Source organism: Anopheles coustani, chromosome 2 (genome assembly GCF_943734705.1).
Source record: "Anopheles coustani chromosome 2, idAnoCousDA_361_x.2, whole genome shotgun sequence".
NCBI lineage: Eukaryota > Metazoa > Arthropoda > Insecta > Diptera > Culicidae > Anopheles > Anopheles coustani.
Window position 1 is genome coordinate 76982630 of NC_071289.1, and position 18445 is coordinate 77001074.

General features: G+C 48.8%; 2 protein-coding genes across 2 annotated transcripts in view; one reads left to right on the forward strand and one right to left on the reverse strand.

Annotated features, from left to right (window-relative positions):
* LOC131266511 (PDZ and LIM domain protein Zasp-like) overlaps positions 1 to 2326 on the reverse strand; it is a 44800-nt gene extending 42474 nt beyond the window's left edge. Inside the window, exons 1-2 of the mRNA XM_058269061.1 lie at positions 2313 to 2326; positions 1897 to 2159 (exon numbers count right to left, since the gene is read on the reverse strand). The gene's annotated coding sequence lies outside the window, so the exon portion shown is untranslated. The remainder of the gene's footprint in view (positions 1 to 1896; positions 2160 to 2312) is intronic.
* Positions 2327 to 9925: 7599 nt separating this feature from the next.
* The window catches only part of LOC131266295 (uncharacterized), a 32389-nt gene continuing 23869 nt past the window's right edge, over positions 9926 to 18445 (forward strand). Inside the window, exon 1 of the mRNA XM_058268743.1 lies at positions 9926 to 10138. Coding sequence (XP_058124726.1) covers positions 9926 to 10138 — 213 coding nt within the window. The remainder of the gene's footprint in view (positions 10139 to 18445) is intronic.

An 18445-nucleotide genomic window follows, 5' to 3' on the forward strand; every position in this document is an offset into this window, starting at 1 on the left:
CTGCGTCCCACTTTATCCCTGAATTCACGTCCCTCCCCTCCCGCCGTCCCAGACGCCGGATCTCTACAAACACAAACCTCTCCGTCCCAAAGTACGCGTTTGCGCACTTCGACCGTGCGGAGTGAGAACGGAGCGTTCGGGGAAGGAAAAAAAGGAAAACACGCGTTCCACGGCGTTCGGCGCGAAGTACCGACCGATCTTCCGCCGATCCCGCGTGAGATTCGCGGCAACCACTAACCGCCAAATCCGCTAAATATACGCTTCACTTTCGAACCCGCTCGCTTTGGACGATGTTCTATTTTGCCTCCACCGTAGCGGGTTGTTTTCGCTTTTCATCGTTCCAACGTCGCGCGCGCATCCGGGAGCCTTGCCTTTCCCGAGCCTACCGGTTCTAGCTGGGCATCTAGGAAGACGCAACTCGTTTGCCGATAAGAGAACTCTTCAACGGTGCACCTCGTACGGCCGAGCATTTCATTTAAACAGGTTTCTCCAGATCGCTAGCAGTGGTGGTTGTTGGAAACGTCGTTGTGCGTTCTGGTGGAGTGTCTTTAAACTCACCTCCATTAACTCAGGTTCTCGTTTTGTCTGGTCAGTTTCGAGCGTCGCAAAAGCAGTCCTTCGACCAAAAGCTCGAAGACGAAGACAGCGTGTGCACGAATGCGTTGTTTGGAGAAAAACTCGTTCTTTGCTTCCCCAAAAGCAAGATCAATGGGTATTCAAACACAGTTCCTTTTCGGGGATTATGATGTTGTGAATTGGTAAATGCTAAAATTTGCACTCAAACCGTGGGTCAAACGGCGGGCATCGAAGGATCCAGAAGAGGTCGCGCGCCTTTTTGCAAAAAGAAAAAAATAAAACATGCAGCCATAAATTTGGTTCTTTAAATACTCAACTAACAAGTTTTGCCGAATGGCTTCCCACAAGCTTCCCAACACCAATGGGGGATGGAAAAAGAATGGAAGGGAGGAGCATAAAAACACGGAAAAAATACCATTCGAAACTGGAGCTTCCCCAAAGGCCTCATGGGCAGAGGCCATAAGCGGATCAGGTCGAGTGCAGAAGGATGCAGGAAAGACTGCAACACGCTGCGGGCGCATCTGGCTCGAGTTTATTCAACTCTACTTCCGAACCATTGAATTCTGAGCTTGGAGAAAGAAAAAAACCCAACCCAAACTCTGCGCTCCGCCACTCCGTTCCAACCCGTTCCTGGCACGGGCTTACGGTCAAGGAAAAGGTGGGAAAAGGAAACATTCGGGTGTGAAGGCAGCACACACCCCTCCCTTGCCCCGCGGGAAGGTCTATCTGCGGGCGAATCTAAGGCGTGAAAAAAAAACGTTATTGGTGGAGCAGCATTTGCGTGCCTTCGGGTGTTGATCCGTTCTGCCCTGAGCAAGGAAGAGATCGCTGGGGAAAAGGAAGACAGCATCAGGCTCCTTTTTCCAATCGCGGCAACGCGCGGCCCGTTTTCCTCGCGCGACCCCCTTCTGCGCGGGTTCGGTTTGGTTTGCGTTTTCGAGGCAAGATAAAGCCGATTTTGCATGCAAAAACTCACCGGCTGCGTGGCGGTGGACGCAGGCAGAGATAGTCGTATTTTTAGTACAGTTCGTGGGACGTATGTGTTTGGCCGTTTCGCCTTCGAATGGTGTTGTACTCTCGTTTCCTTTTTTCCCTTCTCGACTCTTATTTTATTTCTTTTTCCAAACTTATACGATGCCTGAGATGATTAAGGTCCACCACGAGTCGATATCTTTAGATTTTAAATAGTTTTGCATTTTTCCTCAGAGAAACGTTTGTTGAGTTTCAAAGCCAACATTTAAACTTTAAAACTCTCCCCACAACTTACAAAGTTCCTTTTTAATGAAAAGTCCCTGACCAGCGGGGTTTCCTTTGACTTACCTTGCCAAACAGCAGAAGAAGGCACAGAAGTTGACAACGGGTGCCGAAGAGTTACGTTCGGTGTTGCGTGCGTGAACCGATTTCAGCCGAGAAGCTTTTTCTCAACAACCGGAATCTTTCTTTCCTTGCCCACTTGTTACTCGCACTCACTACTTCACTTCCTCCGATTACGCAAACGCGCACCTTCTGTATTCTCCTTCCGGTGGGAAAATGCTTGCCGTTTTTTTCTTTTTTCTTTACCGCGGGCGTTCACCTAATGATTCCTAATGGGAAGAATACGGGATTATGTCGTAAAATGTTTAAAAATATGCCAATCTCGAATGGATGAAAAACTGTGCACCACACTGCTCCAGGCCAGGTGGGAGGGAAACATTTCCACCGTGCGTGGAAAAGTTATCGCCAAACTAAAGCAGAACCGTTTTAGCACACGCCTTTTTGCCACTTGTCACCGCGGCTTTTACGAGCGCGCAAAACACCTTGGTCTTCTTTTATTTTTGGCACTTGGTTACGCGTTTGTGATCAATGAAGCAAACATGCGGATGGTTTCGCCAGTGAGGAGCGCCCGAGTTTATTTCCCCACCAAAGAAAATCGAAAAACAAACACACGAAACACTACATCGACATTGGCCAAACTGTAGGAATATCTGTGCAACAAGTACTTTCTAGAGCAGAACCCACAAAGAAATCAACACCTAATCTTAAACATTCACCAACACACTTGTCGTTTGCCCGGTGGGAAACCGGAAGGAGGAAGTTGGGAACCGCGAGGGAAACGGGGAAAGCGAGGTTTTCCTTTCCTTCGAAGGCGCACCAGTCGTGGCGCGGATGGAAACCGAGAGTCCTGGGAAGCACAGGAAAAGGGAAAGCAGTTCCTAGGGAAAGGAACGATCGCGTACCACATGCATACATACATATACGCCAACGGTCGCGGACCAACAGGCCAACTACAAATGATCCGCGCGCCGAGCAGCAAAACCCCACCACGGGCGGGACAGATGAACAGAAATGTTTGCTGATTTTTATTTTTAGATTCACCGAAAATTCTACCGAAAAGCGCAACTTCGATCGGACGGAAACCGCCACGTGACGTAACGTGGAGTGCGGTCGGTTAGAGAAAATTGGCCACCACGAGGCCGAGAACTGATCGTGGCCGGAGGTATCGGAAGTATCCCTGGGTTGTTCCGTAACGCGTTATTAAAAGGGTCACCAAACTGAATTCACACTCGGTTGAAGAAATTTGTAGATGTACATTTATCATTCACGCTGTCCTTCAAAGTTTAGCACAATTTTTTCGCGGAGAAACTTTAACACAAATTTCCGATGATGAACTGATTTTCTCGAATTGACAACCACATTTCATTTGCCACAGTTATTTTTCATCCAAAACAGATTCCAAACACTTTTAACCAATGAGTCACACACTGTTCGAACTTAAATCCTTCAACCAACGTTCGATTGATAAGTGCCTGTCCAAATCTGGCCAGTATGTAGTCACTGCACGAGATGTATCTAACCATGCTTCCACTTTTGGTATTAACTTGCGATTTCCGACGTTTCGTAGGACGAGCCCGAGGTAATCGTTTCCGTTCACCTCGGATTGCATACGATAATATATCGAAAGAAGCAGAAAATAAAACCCCTATAAAAGGACACTACACTGTACCCACAACCACACACACACACACACTCACACGCACCTGCTTTTTGCCCCGAGAGAACACCGACTTGCTCGAAGGAACTTTACCAACTGATACGAAACGCTGCCGGAACGTTGGCCGCCACCGCCATCGGGATGATTCAACGCGCCGAGGCACTCACGAATTGCTCGATCGTCCGTCGCACTCGCACGCTTGCCGGCAGACGGGCTCTCGTTTCGTCTTGCGCCAGCTTTACGCATGCGAAGCGGGGTGCTTCCGAACCCGGCTTAATCAAATCAACCCCTAATGCACGAGGGTTGAGTTGGAGTTGGGCCCGGTGCGAAAGAGACAAACGGAGTGCTGTGTGCTGAGACCCCCCACACCCGGCACTCATCGGTTGATCAACACAACACGCAGCGCTGAGGATCATCGATCGATGCACAAACGCATCCGCACCGCGGCGATTGGGAGAAATGATCAACATTAGAGGACATTTGCTATTGTGGCGCTTCGTTGTCTCAAGGGCAGCTGGTTTGGGGTGACAACCACTGACACAATCCCGACCGCATTACCGTTCGTCACATGGGCACCGGTTGTATCCTCTTCGAGAGCACACGCGGTTTCAAACGGCAAAGCGCGACGGAGTGTACAGGACGAGTTGTAAAAGTGATGCAAAACAAACAACCCAAGTCGGCTAGAACCAACGGAGAACGTGCCAAACAGGTTACTCAGGTTGGCAGTGAAACAAAAAAATTAGAACATCTCGTGCCACCGTCGCCATTTTGTCATGGAGGTCACCGAAAATTGCGCGGCAGAGATGTTGCTTTCGAAGAGCACCCGCTAGTCGAGCGAGAGATAGCAGTAGGACTAGGAGATTGAATCACAATCTATTCTAATTGAATCTGTGATATACAAATTAGTCGGGCATCGATGGATATTGTTGTTGTTATTTAGCGTCGATGTCATTCATACGTCTGTTAAATCGAACATTTAACCAATATTTACCACAGAACCTCGAACATACGACACATATGAGATTGGTGCCAAATTTGAAGTTAACAAGTAAATAATCAAATAAATTGGATCCATACATGTTGGAATTGAAAACTTATTGGGGTTCAAAATTGTACTACAATTGTACATTTTTTCCAATCTGGAATTCGTTAAAAAGATCCAGCAAAGTTCTGAAACTTTGTTTTCGAGCCCACGGATCTTCCGATTACTGAATAACCGACGTCCGACAATATTTTTCAAATGTTATTAAATACAATACAAGTTCTTAAAAATTCTCTAGCGAATAAACATACGGTGAATAAGTGGAAATTATGTTGTGTATGAAGCATTTAGTTAATACATTTAATTGGATGTTGAAACAAAACAAATAACGGAGAAAAGGTACATTTGCCATTAGTTTTAAAAGAAATGTATTTTAAAAACTTTCTTGAACCGGAACCAACGTTTTTACTGTAGACTTGCAGGCATCGAAATATCATCCAACGATCCTACACAATAATTCCATGCGTACACAATAATTGCACCCAAGTTGACGCCATGTTGAAAAGCTTTCAGAAAAGCTTTCCGACCCTTTGCTGCGCTTTTCAATGCTCCACTGCAGTTTTCCTAATTCAAACCCCGACGTCGATGGATTTTCCGAGCAGTCAGCCAGAAACGGACCAAACCTGCTGGGTGCAAGCGTGGACTCTCCCCACCAGTTCCCCGGGAAGGAGACCGAGAAGTCGAGATCGATCGCATCTCGATCGTTTCCGGCACGCGGCGTACCGACCGGATGGCAGTTGCCAGAGCCGCTTCATTCGGCTCGGTCCTCGGCTGTGGCGGTGAATCGTGACTTTCAACGCCGCAATTAAATAACGCTCGAGATCTAAATAAAGTCCGGAGCAGTTCCCTGCTGGGCGTGTGCTGTACGCTTGCCACCGGTCTTCTCTTCCGAGTTCCCGTCGTCCGGCAAACGTCCGATGCTTGCCAGCAGGTGGGCTGGGTGGAAAAGTGTTTGCCAGGGGAGTACATCCATTCGACATGGGATTTTTATACTCTGTATACACCATCAACGACTCATTATTGCCGACGGTTGCGCGATTTCGAGCGAAATGACTTTCGAACGGGCAGAACAGGCCGCACCCGATTCGCGTTGAATATCTTGCGAGCTAATTTGGCCCAGCGGTGGTCCGTACCTCGAAGTGGTGATTCATTTAACGATCGAATTAAGTGAAACCAGTAACTGCGAATTTTATTGACTCGCCGCTTTAATTGCAGCAAGGTGGGAATTTGACCCAGTAACGGTGATTTTGAATCACACAGGAGGTTTTTCCGGCGAAACACCACACACACGCACATTAGGAAGATGGGAGCTTTTTCGTCCTTTTTCGCGACAGTTGACAGTTGGGGGTGCCTTCGTGTTTGTGTGCGTGCCGAACATAAGGACGGACGTATTGTGATTGAGAGTACTTCCCGTACTGGTGTGTGTGTGTGGCTCAAAAGTGTAGTCCCGTCCGTCTCTCAGGATGTCAGTACGGTAATGGTCTGTGGGAAGAATTTTCCTACCGGGGGAAACCTACTCCGAGAGTGGAAAATTCTCACCCACAAGGACACACGGGTCTTAGCAAGAGAGAGAGAGAGGGAGCGAGAGAGTTTTCGGTATTGGTGCGCCAGTATTGGTGTAGCGGAATTGGCAGCACCGAAGCTGGAAAAGTCACCCGTGAAACCAGTACGCCAGTTTGGCCAGTGAGTGAGCGTCGAGGTCAGCAGGTAGCAGCAGTGCGTTTTCCTCGCGTTTGTGGGCCTCCGTGTGAATTTCCTTTTTTCCCTTTTTTCGCGAGCTACCCGTGACTGCGCCCGTTCGCTGGCGTGAAAAGGTCTGTGCGTGTGTGTGTGTGTGTACGTGCGCAAAATTTGTGCGTGCCCGTGACCGTGCCACGGCCAACGACGTGAAGCAATCGGGGCTCGCGTTTCCCGTTCTAACCCGCAAAGAGGACTCAATTTCCAGCCCCGCAAATGGACCACTTTAGGACCAATTGTTTTATTCGGTTGTTTTCGCTTTAGCTGCCGAAAGCTGGAAGCGCCAGTGCCAGTGACCCCGAGTGGTTCCGTTTTTCTCCCGGAGCTCGGAAAAACTGAGGTGACCGATGAAGTAATCGATAAGTTGGACCCTGGTGGATTCCCCAAACGGGAAAAAGCGCGTGTCACGCAGGAAGAAAAAATCGAAACGAATCGGAATCGGAAAAACTCTCGCCCGGTGGAGGCGCGAGCGGGGATGCGGGGGAATATTCGGTCATTATCCGAACAAATCGTGGGAAAAGTGTGGGCATCTGTGCCCTTTTCTGGCAAAGCGGATGTGGGAAGGCGATGAATGGTCGTGAAAGTGGTTAGGATCGTGCCTACAAGACCATGGGTGTTTGTGTGTGTGTGTGACTGCGTGCTCGTGTATGCTCGTGTGTGTGTGTGTGTTAGTGAATGGAGGGTAGAATAGTGCACAGTGTTCCAATCCGAGTCCTTTTGACGGATGTGTCTAGGATGTGGCCGACACGCTGAATGGTTCTTCGATTGACGTTCGGGAATGTGCCCAAGAAAACGTCAGCGAAGGAACGGTTCTAACCGTCCCGCGTGGGGTCGGGGGGTGGGGGAACGAGTTTCTAGGATTTTGTTGCTATTATCGTGATCATCATCGTCATCATCATTACCGTTATCATCGCCCGTACGCTCTATCGTCTAACACCATCATCGTCGTGTCGTATCGGGTGATCTGCTGCACCACCATCACCACCACCACTACTAGCCCAGCTAGGACACAACCCGGACACGGACCAATGGCACCACCACTCAGCAGCACCAACCACCACCAACAACACGGGTGGAGAAAACCTCGAAGGCCCACGCGAGAACAGCTCACGTTCTCTCATGGTCGATGGATCCATTTCGTTTTCCTTCGCCCCCAAAACTGCCTTTCTCTGTTTTTCTCGAGAGAACATGCCCAGAGCTCAGATGTGTCCGCAAACCGACGGATGTTGCAGTGACGTTTAGGTACCGCGGACTCAACGCCGAATGACAAACGATCGGTTGAATGGAGTCCTTTGCCCACGTTTTTCTTCCCCGCGTCAAGACAAATCCAAAACCCTGCTTTCTTGTACTTCCTCGTTGCATCCGAGAATGTTGGACGGAGGAGGATAGACTTCGATGCTTTTGGTAAATTTAAGGACAGTTGTTGGATGTATTCATGCATGGTTTGATATCGAAGCGCCCCAAAACAGGACAAATCTAGTAAACTTCGGTTTGATTGCCGAACTTGACCATGTCAAAGTGTTGCTGTAGGGGACTAACTTCCTTGCCTTTCAGGCAACAACAGTGAGATATTAATCGGTCGAAAAACTACTACCAGTGCGCACAAGAAACAGAACATACATGGACATGGGGAATGATCGAACGGCAACCGAAAAGGGAAGCGAGATATCATACCAACGTACGTGATCCATTTCCTTGCTGTCAAGCGTAACGGCCTCAGAGTGTTCCTCAGCTCCGAAAAGGTCCTTGCCAAAAAGCGGTGGAGAGCAAACCTCCCCCCGACTGAGAACGCTTGTGTGTCAAATGTTGTGTGAGTGCGTGTGTGTGTGCGTGTGTGTATGTTTGTGTCCTTGTTATGAATGCCATCTCTCGGTCGGTTGGCGCGTGTTGGTGAGATGACGGAACCTGGCCGCATTCCGTTAGATGAAGCAATAGAGGAAGTCTTTGCCGACCCCAAACAATATTGAGCACCAGAAATAGAGAAGAGACAGCGAGAGAGGGCTCGGGTTTTTGCAGCTCCGAGCGGCCGAGTGTCCTAGTAGTGTGTCGGAGCACATGCACACAGTCCTGCCTGGACGGTGCGGCCAGTGAGGTAGTCGATTCGCTCGCCCCGAAGTCGTGTGATTCCGCTCCCGCAATCAGTGCGACCTCGCAGTACGCATGAGTGATGTTATCGATTGAATGCGCACGCAAACCCTTTGCTGGTCGCGCCATCTCGCAGCGCCAGTGGAACTACTAGCAGCAGCAGCAGCAGCAGCAGCAGCAGCACCAAGTGGCAGCCAAGTGATTCGACTCGACGCGATAAACGGCAAAATGCTGCTGCTGCCTCGAGTGTTTCGCTCTGTGCTGGTTTAGTTCGGCCAGAACTAGTTCCCTTGCCCCGCTTCCAAAAGGGGTTGACCGCGCGCGGTGTGTGTGCGGGTGTGTAGTGGCGGTCTCGGACACGGATCTGACTAGGTGTAAAGGGAGCCGGGGTCAGGTTGAGGTGGCGGCAAAGCGAAAAGGAATTGACCAACCGTGTCCGGTGACGAGAAGCGGAATTCGTAGCGCCTCTTGCGGAAGTAGTTTTTGAGTATGGCAGATAGCAGCATCCGCTCGAGGGGACAACCAAGTCAGTGTGGTTGGGAGTGTATGTGTGTATATGAGTGTGTGAGACTGTGAAGCAAAACCGCCAGCGCACGGGAAGATCGGAACGAAGATCGGATTCAAGCACCCATCAAGAGGGGCCAAGAAGGACTGTGCGTGTGTGTGTATGTGTGAGAGTATGTGTGCCACTCAGTGGTCGACTCCGCGTGGTGCATGGATAAGCCGAAAACTGTAGCAAGATGGCCGCGGGCGGGCCATCCCTACTGTTCCTGTTAGTGGTGCTGTCGGTGCCGGAGTTGAAGTTGGCCATAGCGTTGCTGCACCCGACGATGGTGTTGATGATGATGATGCTGGTGTTGATGATGATGGAAAGGATCACGAAGAAGAAGATGATGATGATGATGATGATGGGAAGGAAGTCACTAATGTCGATTGTGTCGCACCCGGCAGTGCCAATGGTGGAAGTGTTGTTACAGAAGCAGCAGGAGCAGCAGCGCCAGCCGAAGCAGCTCCAGTCGTCGCAGGTTGCCAACCGCCGCTCCGTGGTAGTGCCAGTGCCGTCGTGCAGTGTTAGCGCAGTGTTTGCCGCGTGTGTCGTCGCCCGTGGTGGCCAGTGTCAGTGCGGGCCCGTCCCGATTGCGAAGGCGGGCGGGCATTAGAGTCGCCAGCAGGGAGGGGGTGGGCGGAGGCTAGTGATCCCCCGCGATCCGACCTCTAGCGGCAGTACTGGAAGAGGGACCGTTAGCAACCGGAGCGACGGGTGCTCTTGAACGAACGATCGGAGGGCACCAAGCGTTGCGCAGAGGAGTGGCAGCAAGGAGCGGAAGGAGGAGCTAGTGTGGGAAGGGCTGGCGGGCGGCAGGCTACTAAGCAAGGCCAAGTAAAAAAAACAGGACGTTCGCGCACGGAGGATGATGATGGGGCCATGAGCCCGAGCCCCGAGGTCGTCACGAGTCGCAAGCGCGTCTCAAGCGGGCCTGCACCATGCTAGCGCCGCCGAACCCGAGGTCAATATGCGGCCAGGACCCGGGCTGGTCGTGATGGCGCTTGCGTTTATTTCGGGGGCTCGGCGAGGCACCGGTCAACAGAGCAGCAGTGCCAGTCAGAGTGGCAAGTTGGGCAAATTTGGAGAAGACAATACGGAAGGAGACGGAGCGCTAGCGCGGATCAATCCGTGGCTTTCGGCGTGCGATCTGGAGCAGCCCAACTCGGCACCGGATCTCCAGGTACCTAACATTTCACCAAACACTTCAGTGTCTTTGAACGGATTAACCAACGCGTCTTATGTCCTATTTCTGACATTTCTTATTCATATGTACCCTTGAAGAAGACCAAATGAAAACTCATGTAGGACTTAAGTTTTTGGTTTATGTACTAAGGATTAGTATGAAATCTCCATGCTCCAAGCGTTACCAAATGATTTTTGGAGGAATCTTCAGGTGCTTATAGGTCCGTATATGTTCAGAGGTTCCATTCTATCACATGTGCCTCATTTTTGGGGATTTTCGATCGTCCTTTCCATCCCCATTAGGCCAGGTGTGGAGAAGAGTCTAATGAAAAATAAGAAGATCGTAGAAGCACTAGGATCCAGGAGCAATATCGGCGAGATGTAGCACATCCCATTCATCAATTATATAATAATAAAATTCAGACCTTCCAAATTCCTCTCGTGGGCTGCAGGCAGAGGCAGTGCGGTACGCAGGCATATGGCTCAGGCAGTGAGAGACACTAAGGCGAGATCGAGAATTTCGAGAGTACGGGAGAGACTATGAAGGTTGGGGAGCGTTTAGCTTGTTCGTTTTTTTTTCACTTCAACTTGTAAGACCGAAGATAATAGAGGAACTTCCAGCAGTAGCAGCCTGACGGTAGTCCTTTCACCAATACCGATGGAACGTTGGAGCCCACGGTGGAGCCGCACGCTCTCGGCACTAGTCACTCTCTCTTCAGGACTTACCCACGGGAGTTTGCAGGACTCATTCTTTCTCTCGGTGTCTCTCTCGCTTGTCGTGCCCCTGTGTAGGAATTCGGCTGGGACTTTTCGCTAAACCGGAGTAATGTGGGGGGTCTGTAAGGATCTCTTTCATTTGAAATGCTGAATAAAAAAAAGCACCATTGACTGCCAGGTCGGGAAGGTGCTGGAGTATCTGCCATTCCTACCGAATGCTCTATTTCGCCATTCATAGGTGTGTAGGTTGGCGCAAGGGTAAAACAGGTCGCCCGCATACTGACACACACGCACACACGCACACATACAAGTACCCAATCTTAGAGCACATTATTCCTTGCCCCACTTGGAGACCAATTCGGCACTTTTACAACAAATTATGCTAATATACTCCATTTCGGGGTCGAGAGAGAGAGAGAGAGAGAGCGAGAGAAAGAGAGAAAGAGAGAGTTGAAAAGGAAAAGAGAAAGGAAAACCTGCCAAAATGGGTATGAATTGTTTGAGTGATGATGATCTTGCGCTGGGAAAGGTTGTTTTTCTGGTTTTTTGTTTGCCTTGGAAGAGACTCGATTTCCCTAACATTACCCAGAGAGCCACTTAGTGGAGGGAATGAAAATGGGTTTTTTCGGTCTCGTAGTAGCAAGACAGGGGGGGGGGGGGGGGGGGGGGGGGTGGTTTGGTTGGGAAAGGCGGTTTTGCACGTGGGAAGAATCGTTTTGGGTGTTCCTTTTTTCAGTTTTTAAAGAATGAATGATATTTTTGCTTGTGACACTGATAGATATGCAGCAGTTGTATATCGTGATGTTATAAAACTATTCGTTCGTTACAAGAACAGATATTGTAACAATTTCTAATACCAACTTATTTGTATCTAAAACCCAGCTATTATAGGAAAACATGAAAAAGAAGCTCAAGAATGTCTAATATGTTCAGTTCAAATAAGTTCAAAGACAACTTCTGGTTAATAGGTCGATTCTGTCCAGTATAGTGCAGTGCAGCTTGGTTTTCCTGTTCCTACGCAGGACGACGGCATCCCCGGGTTGTGGAGATTTTTAATGGGTTGCTACAAATTCATCAACGTCAGCAACCTTGCTTGCCCCAGCACGTCACACGTCAGATAACGGTGGACAAGGATAAGGCAAAGCTGGATGGTGAGCAAGTAATGGCCGCCGAACGGATGGGTGACGAGGCGGCAAACGCTTAAGTAGCAATACTTCACGCTGCGACTTCCAGAGACCCCCTGGCCCAGGTCGGTCCGAAATTGCCGTGCGCTGTTTATCGATGGGTTTAGCTTTCTCCTCGTTCGTTGTTGCCGTTCCGGAACGAACGTTGGTTTATCAGTTACCCGAGGGAGACACGCTCGGCGATGAGCAATGGGGACAAACGTGATAAAAACGACGCAAGTAAACCGTAACAGATTGCACGCGGGCTCCCTCTCCACTGGCGCGGGGCGTGTGTGGGGGCGGTGCGGTGCGGTGCGGGGGAGATGAATTGATGCCATCTTCATCAAGCATCGACCACATGATCACCGTTACGTGAGATAAGCGGCAGATATTGGCAGATCCATCTCGCATCTCGCGGGCGAACAATTCCGGCGCAGGGAACCCGTTCTCCCGCTGGGTGGTGCTTGGCGAAACGGAAAAGCTGAGAAAGGGAACAGAAAAGAAAAGAAAAGTGAAGAAAATCTGAGAAGAATACAAAAACCCGAGCAGGTCGAGGGGTAAGGAACAGCTCCGGCATCCATTTCAAGCATCCACGTACAAAGAGCCCGCTTGGCGCGGGAGAAGGTTGGAGAGATCAAGGGAACCCGGCCAGGAAGGGGGAGGAAATCAGACAAACCTATCGACAACGGGGAGGACCGCAGAACCCTCATCGCACTTTTGGGAAACGCACCGACGGTGGAGGGAAAACCCGAAGGCCCCCAGAATTGCGTTTCCCGCAGAACGAACCAGGCTCATCATTCATCGAGAGTAGGCATTAGCATAGGAGGATTTTATTGCTCAATTCATTCACCCAACAGCTAGCCGAACCCCTGCTTGAACCATCGTTTTGGATGGTGAGCTAAAGCCTTGTTAAAAAAAACCCACCACCACCAGTCTCGGCCCACCCGCTCCCCCACGGGGAAGAAGTAATGGTACTGGAAATGACGGGAAATGGACGGACGAAGAAAACACAACTTCCTCCATTCGAAGGGAGTTCCATTTTCATGCCGATTGTAGGCTTTCTCTTTTCCCACCTTTCCCGTTCGTTCAAGCACGCGGGTTTTCCCTTTTTTCGCGAGGATATCGTTCCGTTCACTCCGTTGCCCTTCGGCAAGTGTATCTGTTTGATTTAACTCGATATTTGTGAATGCAGTGTTTTGTGGTATTTCGTTTTCCTTTCTTTTGTTCCACGGTTTTTTTTTGCTCTTGCTCTCCGGTGGTTTGCGATTCCATGACTTTATCCTGCGATACCTTTACTTGGTGTTATTCAATATCACACCTTCCGCCCGCACGTTTTCCGGGTCCCAATCGAGGGCGAGGGATAAGTGGGACAGAAAACGGGGCAGCGAAAAAGTGAGCTTCATATCATTAACATATAGCTTCTAGAAATGACACTCCGGTGCCGCTGGCGCTTACCCTCGTCTGACCGATGGGGAGGGGAGGGGAAGGGGGAGGGGGGGCATTGGAAGGCGCAACGATTTGCTGTGGAGACCTGTGGAAGTGATGGAAAAATCACTTTACCTGCTCGTCTTATCCAATTTTTTCTTTTGGTTTTGCACTTCTTCGTTTGCAATCCGCACATCCTGGGGACGCACACAAACACATTCCTCTCTCACTCCCTCTCTCTCTTTCTCTCTCGCCCTCGATTGAGAGACTTTCGATTGCGAAAGAGTCATTACTGGCTGGCGTTTGGGGAGCAAACCATCTTGGACGGAAACGGTCTGCGGGTTGTATAAGTTTTCCCTTTCCCCCAGCTCCTCCCAGACACCCTCCCCTCCCACACGCTGGTGTTTTTCCTTCGCTATTCTTCTCCTAGGACGTTCGACTCCCACACGGCTGGTCGCCTGGTTTCCTGCCCACACAGAAACACGCGAACACCCAGCGGTGCGTGTTTCCTTCGCGAGTTCCCAGCTGAGAAGGACCTGCCTGTCACCAACATACTCTCACAGCTGGTGGTGGTGATGGCGCTGTATATGGCTCATTCCATCGCCTTCCCTAGGGCGGCTCGTGTACCTCTGTGTGTGTGTTAGCATACACCGACTTACACACACACACACCGACACGCGGAGCGTCCTAATTCAGGCACCATTCACAACTATCACTTCCTTATCGCAACACCCGGACGGAAGGAAAACTCCGAAACTGGTACGACCAAACGGGATTCCCGTCGTCACGTTGCCTTTTCCCGAGCTCAGCGTTTTTCCTTCTCGGTGAGGAAAAGTTTTCCCTTCCTTCGAAAAAGAAAAAAAAAAGAAACACCCACAACCCGTAGCGGACCCCTTCGTCCGACCCGAATACACACAAAACACAATATGTCACGGCATCCATTGGTGGGCGACGAAACCGAGCCAATACCCGCCCGCCCGCTCGCCCGCCGTCCGGTCCGCGTTTGGGAAGGCTTTATTAATCGGCTTCACGGGCAGGAGGCCGCACGGCGACGGTATTGATTTTAATTTGCTGCCATTTTCCGTTTGCCCTTTTGTGGTATTTATGAGGCTCCATTTGTCCGGTGACCTAATCGATCCCGGTGGAGGTGTTGTCGCGCGATCTTGCCCTGGCTCACGCTGTCAAAGTGCTGAATGGAATTTTGCTGTCGTGCAATCACTATAAATGTTAACATTTATTTACTTATTTCCAAACTTCATACATTGCTTTGGGTCGGGAACGCTGCACTGTAGTACAGTTAAGTGAGTTTTCCTATTACTACTGTATAGTTTTAGTTATTTACTATTATTTATTAATATTTTATTACTTACGAACACAATACTGTTTGGAATATCACAATTCCGCAAATTATCTTTGCTTTGGATGATGGTCCACACTGTTGACTGTGGTCGTTTTATTTGCCGGGCTATTGCTGCCTAACTCTTTCTTTTTCGAACATCTATTTCTAACTTTTCTAAAATTGTTATAGCACCTTTCTTCCGACTACTTTTATTATTTGATATCGTATTAATCGCTTCAAGATTATAGTGCAGATTAACGAATCAAGAAACAACGGATATTGATAGTAAAAACATATGAAAATTTCTTGGAAATTCAGGCCGTTGCAGTCATGGTCTGTAAACGGGTGTTTAAAATGTCGTATTCATTTTTGCACACTAGTACCTTTCTTCTTTGATATTCATATTAATTCTTAATATGATCTTTTATCAGTGTTGTTGTAAGCAATCAAAGGAGTTTTCCCTTCACGATTTCCACTTGTAGTGTTTCTAGTAAACCTCTCTACAAAGAAGCGTAAATGTGAAGTGAACAAATACAACGATGGTTGAGTGTTTTCTGCAGCCTTTACATTTGATATGTTGAGAGACAGTCGTTTTGGTTTAGTGGTGATGTTCTTATTCCAACGAGGGAGGATGATTTAACAAAATTACCACCGAAAACCGGTTCTAGATCTCTTAAACACTCCGTAGTGTATGTTTTCCCTAACCTATTTCACGTAATACTACCCCTTTTGGTTCTCCTGAACCTTTTTCTTTATAGTTCCACCTGAAAGAGGAAAAATATGCTTCCGAATTGGAACGAAAAATGAGGAATGCCGGGCCGGTGCGTGTTCGTCTCTCTGCATCGGACAGCGAACAGGCGTTGCTTTCCGGTGATTTCTCACCATACGCCGATGCGGTGAAAGATGTTTCCCGCTCCCCTTCCACCCTCCCTCAGCTCCACTCAATCGCGCCTGATCCGGCTATGTTTCTGACTTTTATTAATTGATTTCGATTCCATTTGATTCGGGAGCACTCCTTCAATCGATTTCTTCGATCGATCGAGCGCTAGTGTTGGTGGGGGTTTTGAAGTGTTTAGAGAATTCCCCAGTTCACCCTCGCCACCCTCTTCCCCCGTGCCACACATAATGATTTTCCACCCCCGGGGAAATGTTGGAACCGCCGATGCCGATGCGACTCGGTGTGCTTTCCTTTGCCTTTGGTTCACTTCCGCGTCATGCTCGCGTTTCGGAGGAAAAGATGTTGTCTGTCGCTTGTCTTAATGCGTCCACCACCACCACCCGTTCGCCTTTTTCTTCCCCCCTTCCTTCGATGTTGCTGTTTCACCATCAAACGCTCGTTAATGTTGCGAACCTTTCAGACCGTTCCGATGATTGATTCCCGGTGCCTGCCGTGTGCACATGTTGTTGTTCGATCGCCTTCTCGGTGGTGGGTGCTTTTCTTCTGGAAAAATCATTTTTCATTTCGGTTTTGTTCGTCCTAATTTGCAGCCGCTTTGTTCGGTGCCCGTGTCTTTGCTGTTTCCGGTTTCCATCGTTGGGTGGCTGATCGTCTTTTAAGTTCGTTTAATTGGTTTGACGCGCAGCACAATCGTTTTTCCCTTTTGTTGTCGAGAAAAACTAAAACCGGTTACCGGTGGGAGAGTGAAAAATTTCTTCTGCAACACCATTTTTGGTGCCGTACTTTTAGAGTTTTTCCCAGAACATCTACCTTTGGGTGAAAGGACATGACGGAGGACATTTTTCAAAAGGACGAAGGACAAAGATTGACCGTTGATGCGGATGTCGTAACCGTGACGGTGTACGGTGTTGAATGGAACCAACCTCATTTTCGTAGACCGTTTTCTTTCTCCCTCGTTCTTACACTGCCTTGCCGCACACAGATCTAACCACCATCCTTCCAGCATCATCAGTGGAAGAGGATCTGAAAATGAAGCACTGCCAAAGGGGAAAACAGTGCCAAAATATGACCTGGCCACCATTTCCACCCTCAACGTAAAGGTTACGGTAGAACATTCGGAAGAAAAAAAAACTCCCATACTGTCGCTTACCATGGTAGAGCATGGAAATTTCACTCTCCGTCTGACAGCTAATTAAATGAATATCGTATTAAACTGTAGGGCCGTGTATGTGCACGATTATCATTCCCTTTCGTTTCGGTTAAATTTTGTGCTCCAAAGAAAAGTGTGGGTAAAAATATCGACCGCGGGCTAAAATTAGCCCCCTTGGTGGCGAGGGGACGTACGGTTCACCGGCCTGGGGTGGGAGTAGACCAAAGAGCCTCCGAAGTTGGCGACGTTGCTACCCGTGGGCTAAGTAATTCATATTTTAATCAGCATAAAACCAAGAGCCGTACGAAACCTAGGGGTTTTTTCTCCACAGTAAATTCAAGTGTATTAAAAATGGGGTTTATAAAAATGCTCCTTCAAATATTTCACTTAAATCTGGTGGTTCTCTTGAAGAAGAAAAATGTACGTAAAAACTGTATTTTGTAACAATGCAAGGTGCTGTAAATGGATGAGACTATTCTCTATTAAATTTAAAATAAAAAGTCCTCTTCCATACAGCGCAAGAAGCAGAAGAAAGTGGGCCAGCAAATAATAAGTCTTTGCCATGGCGTTCGTCCCCCGAATTACCCTTCGCCTGGACACTAGCGCTATGAAAATATACGAGATTGCCTCTGTCAATCATGGCGGTTAAGTTTGACATCAAATGCCGAAACGGAATGCTTCCCCGCGGCTGTATCAGATGTTCTGGCCCAGGCCCGGACTGAGAACCCGGGGGCGCCGGGTTGCTCGGTAGCAGGTAGGAAAACTTGGGAGCCACTGCTGAGGGAAAACATTCATTCGGCATGAATATTTATACGGCGGCCCATGCCCTCCGCACTCGGTTCCGTGCCTGAAACCGCACGCATGTTGTTGATAGTATCGAATTTCGAAAATAAACGTACATTTGGACCTCTCCCCCATTCCTTACTATTTGCGGGCCGGACGCGGGCGCATACAAGCGCAAAATCTCAACCATGCAATAAGCGACTCACGGCAATCCAAATGGAAATCCATACGGGGATTGCAACGCGAGAACTCCCTGTCCGCCGGTCGATTTTTATTGCTCCGACTATTGCTGTTGTTCGCAATGTAAAAAGGTTCTGTACCTGAAACTTATTATTGGGAAACTAAATTTTCGATAATGCAGGATGTATGATGAGAATAGTGTTGTAAGAAATATGAAAGACTTAACAATGACTTTGAAACGCAATTATATTTTATTGGATCAAGCAACAAACTTAGAATCTCACATTGATCATCCTGCCACTCATTGTTTCCAAAATTTGTCAAATCTGTATGGGAAAGATATTGGAAAAATTTTCAAGTACTCTCGAACGGAAATTTGACTCCTTCTTTTTTCCCTCGGACAACAAACCGTTGCGTGACAGTTTGCCAGAAGCGGTGGAGATCCTTCCATATGGAACGTGGTGGAGATCCTACCATAAAAAAAAAACACACACACACACACACACATACATACAATGGAATCCCTTTTTGCACCCCCTTTGGACGGGAAAAACCTTTCGCAGCACATGTCAGCGCAAAAGCTACCGTGAGCGACGGATTTTCCAACCCGGTGCACCCTGGTCCAACTTTACCCGGACGAACTAATCGCA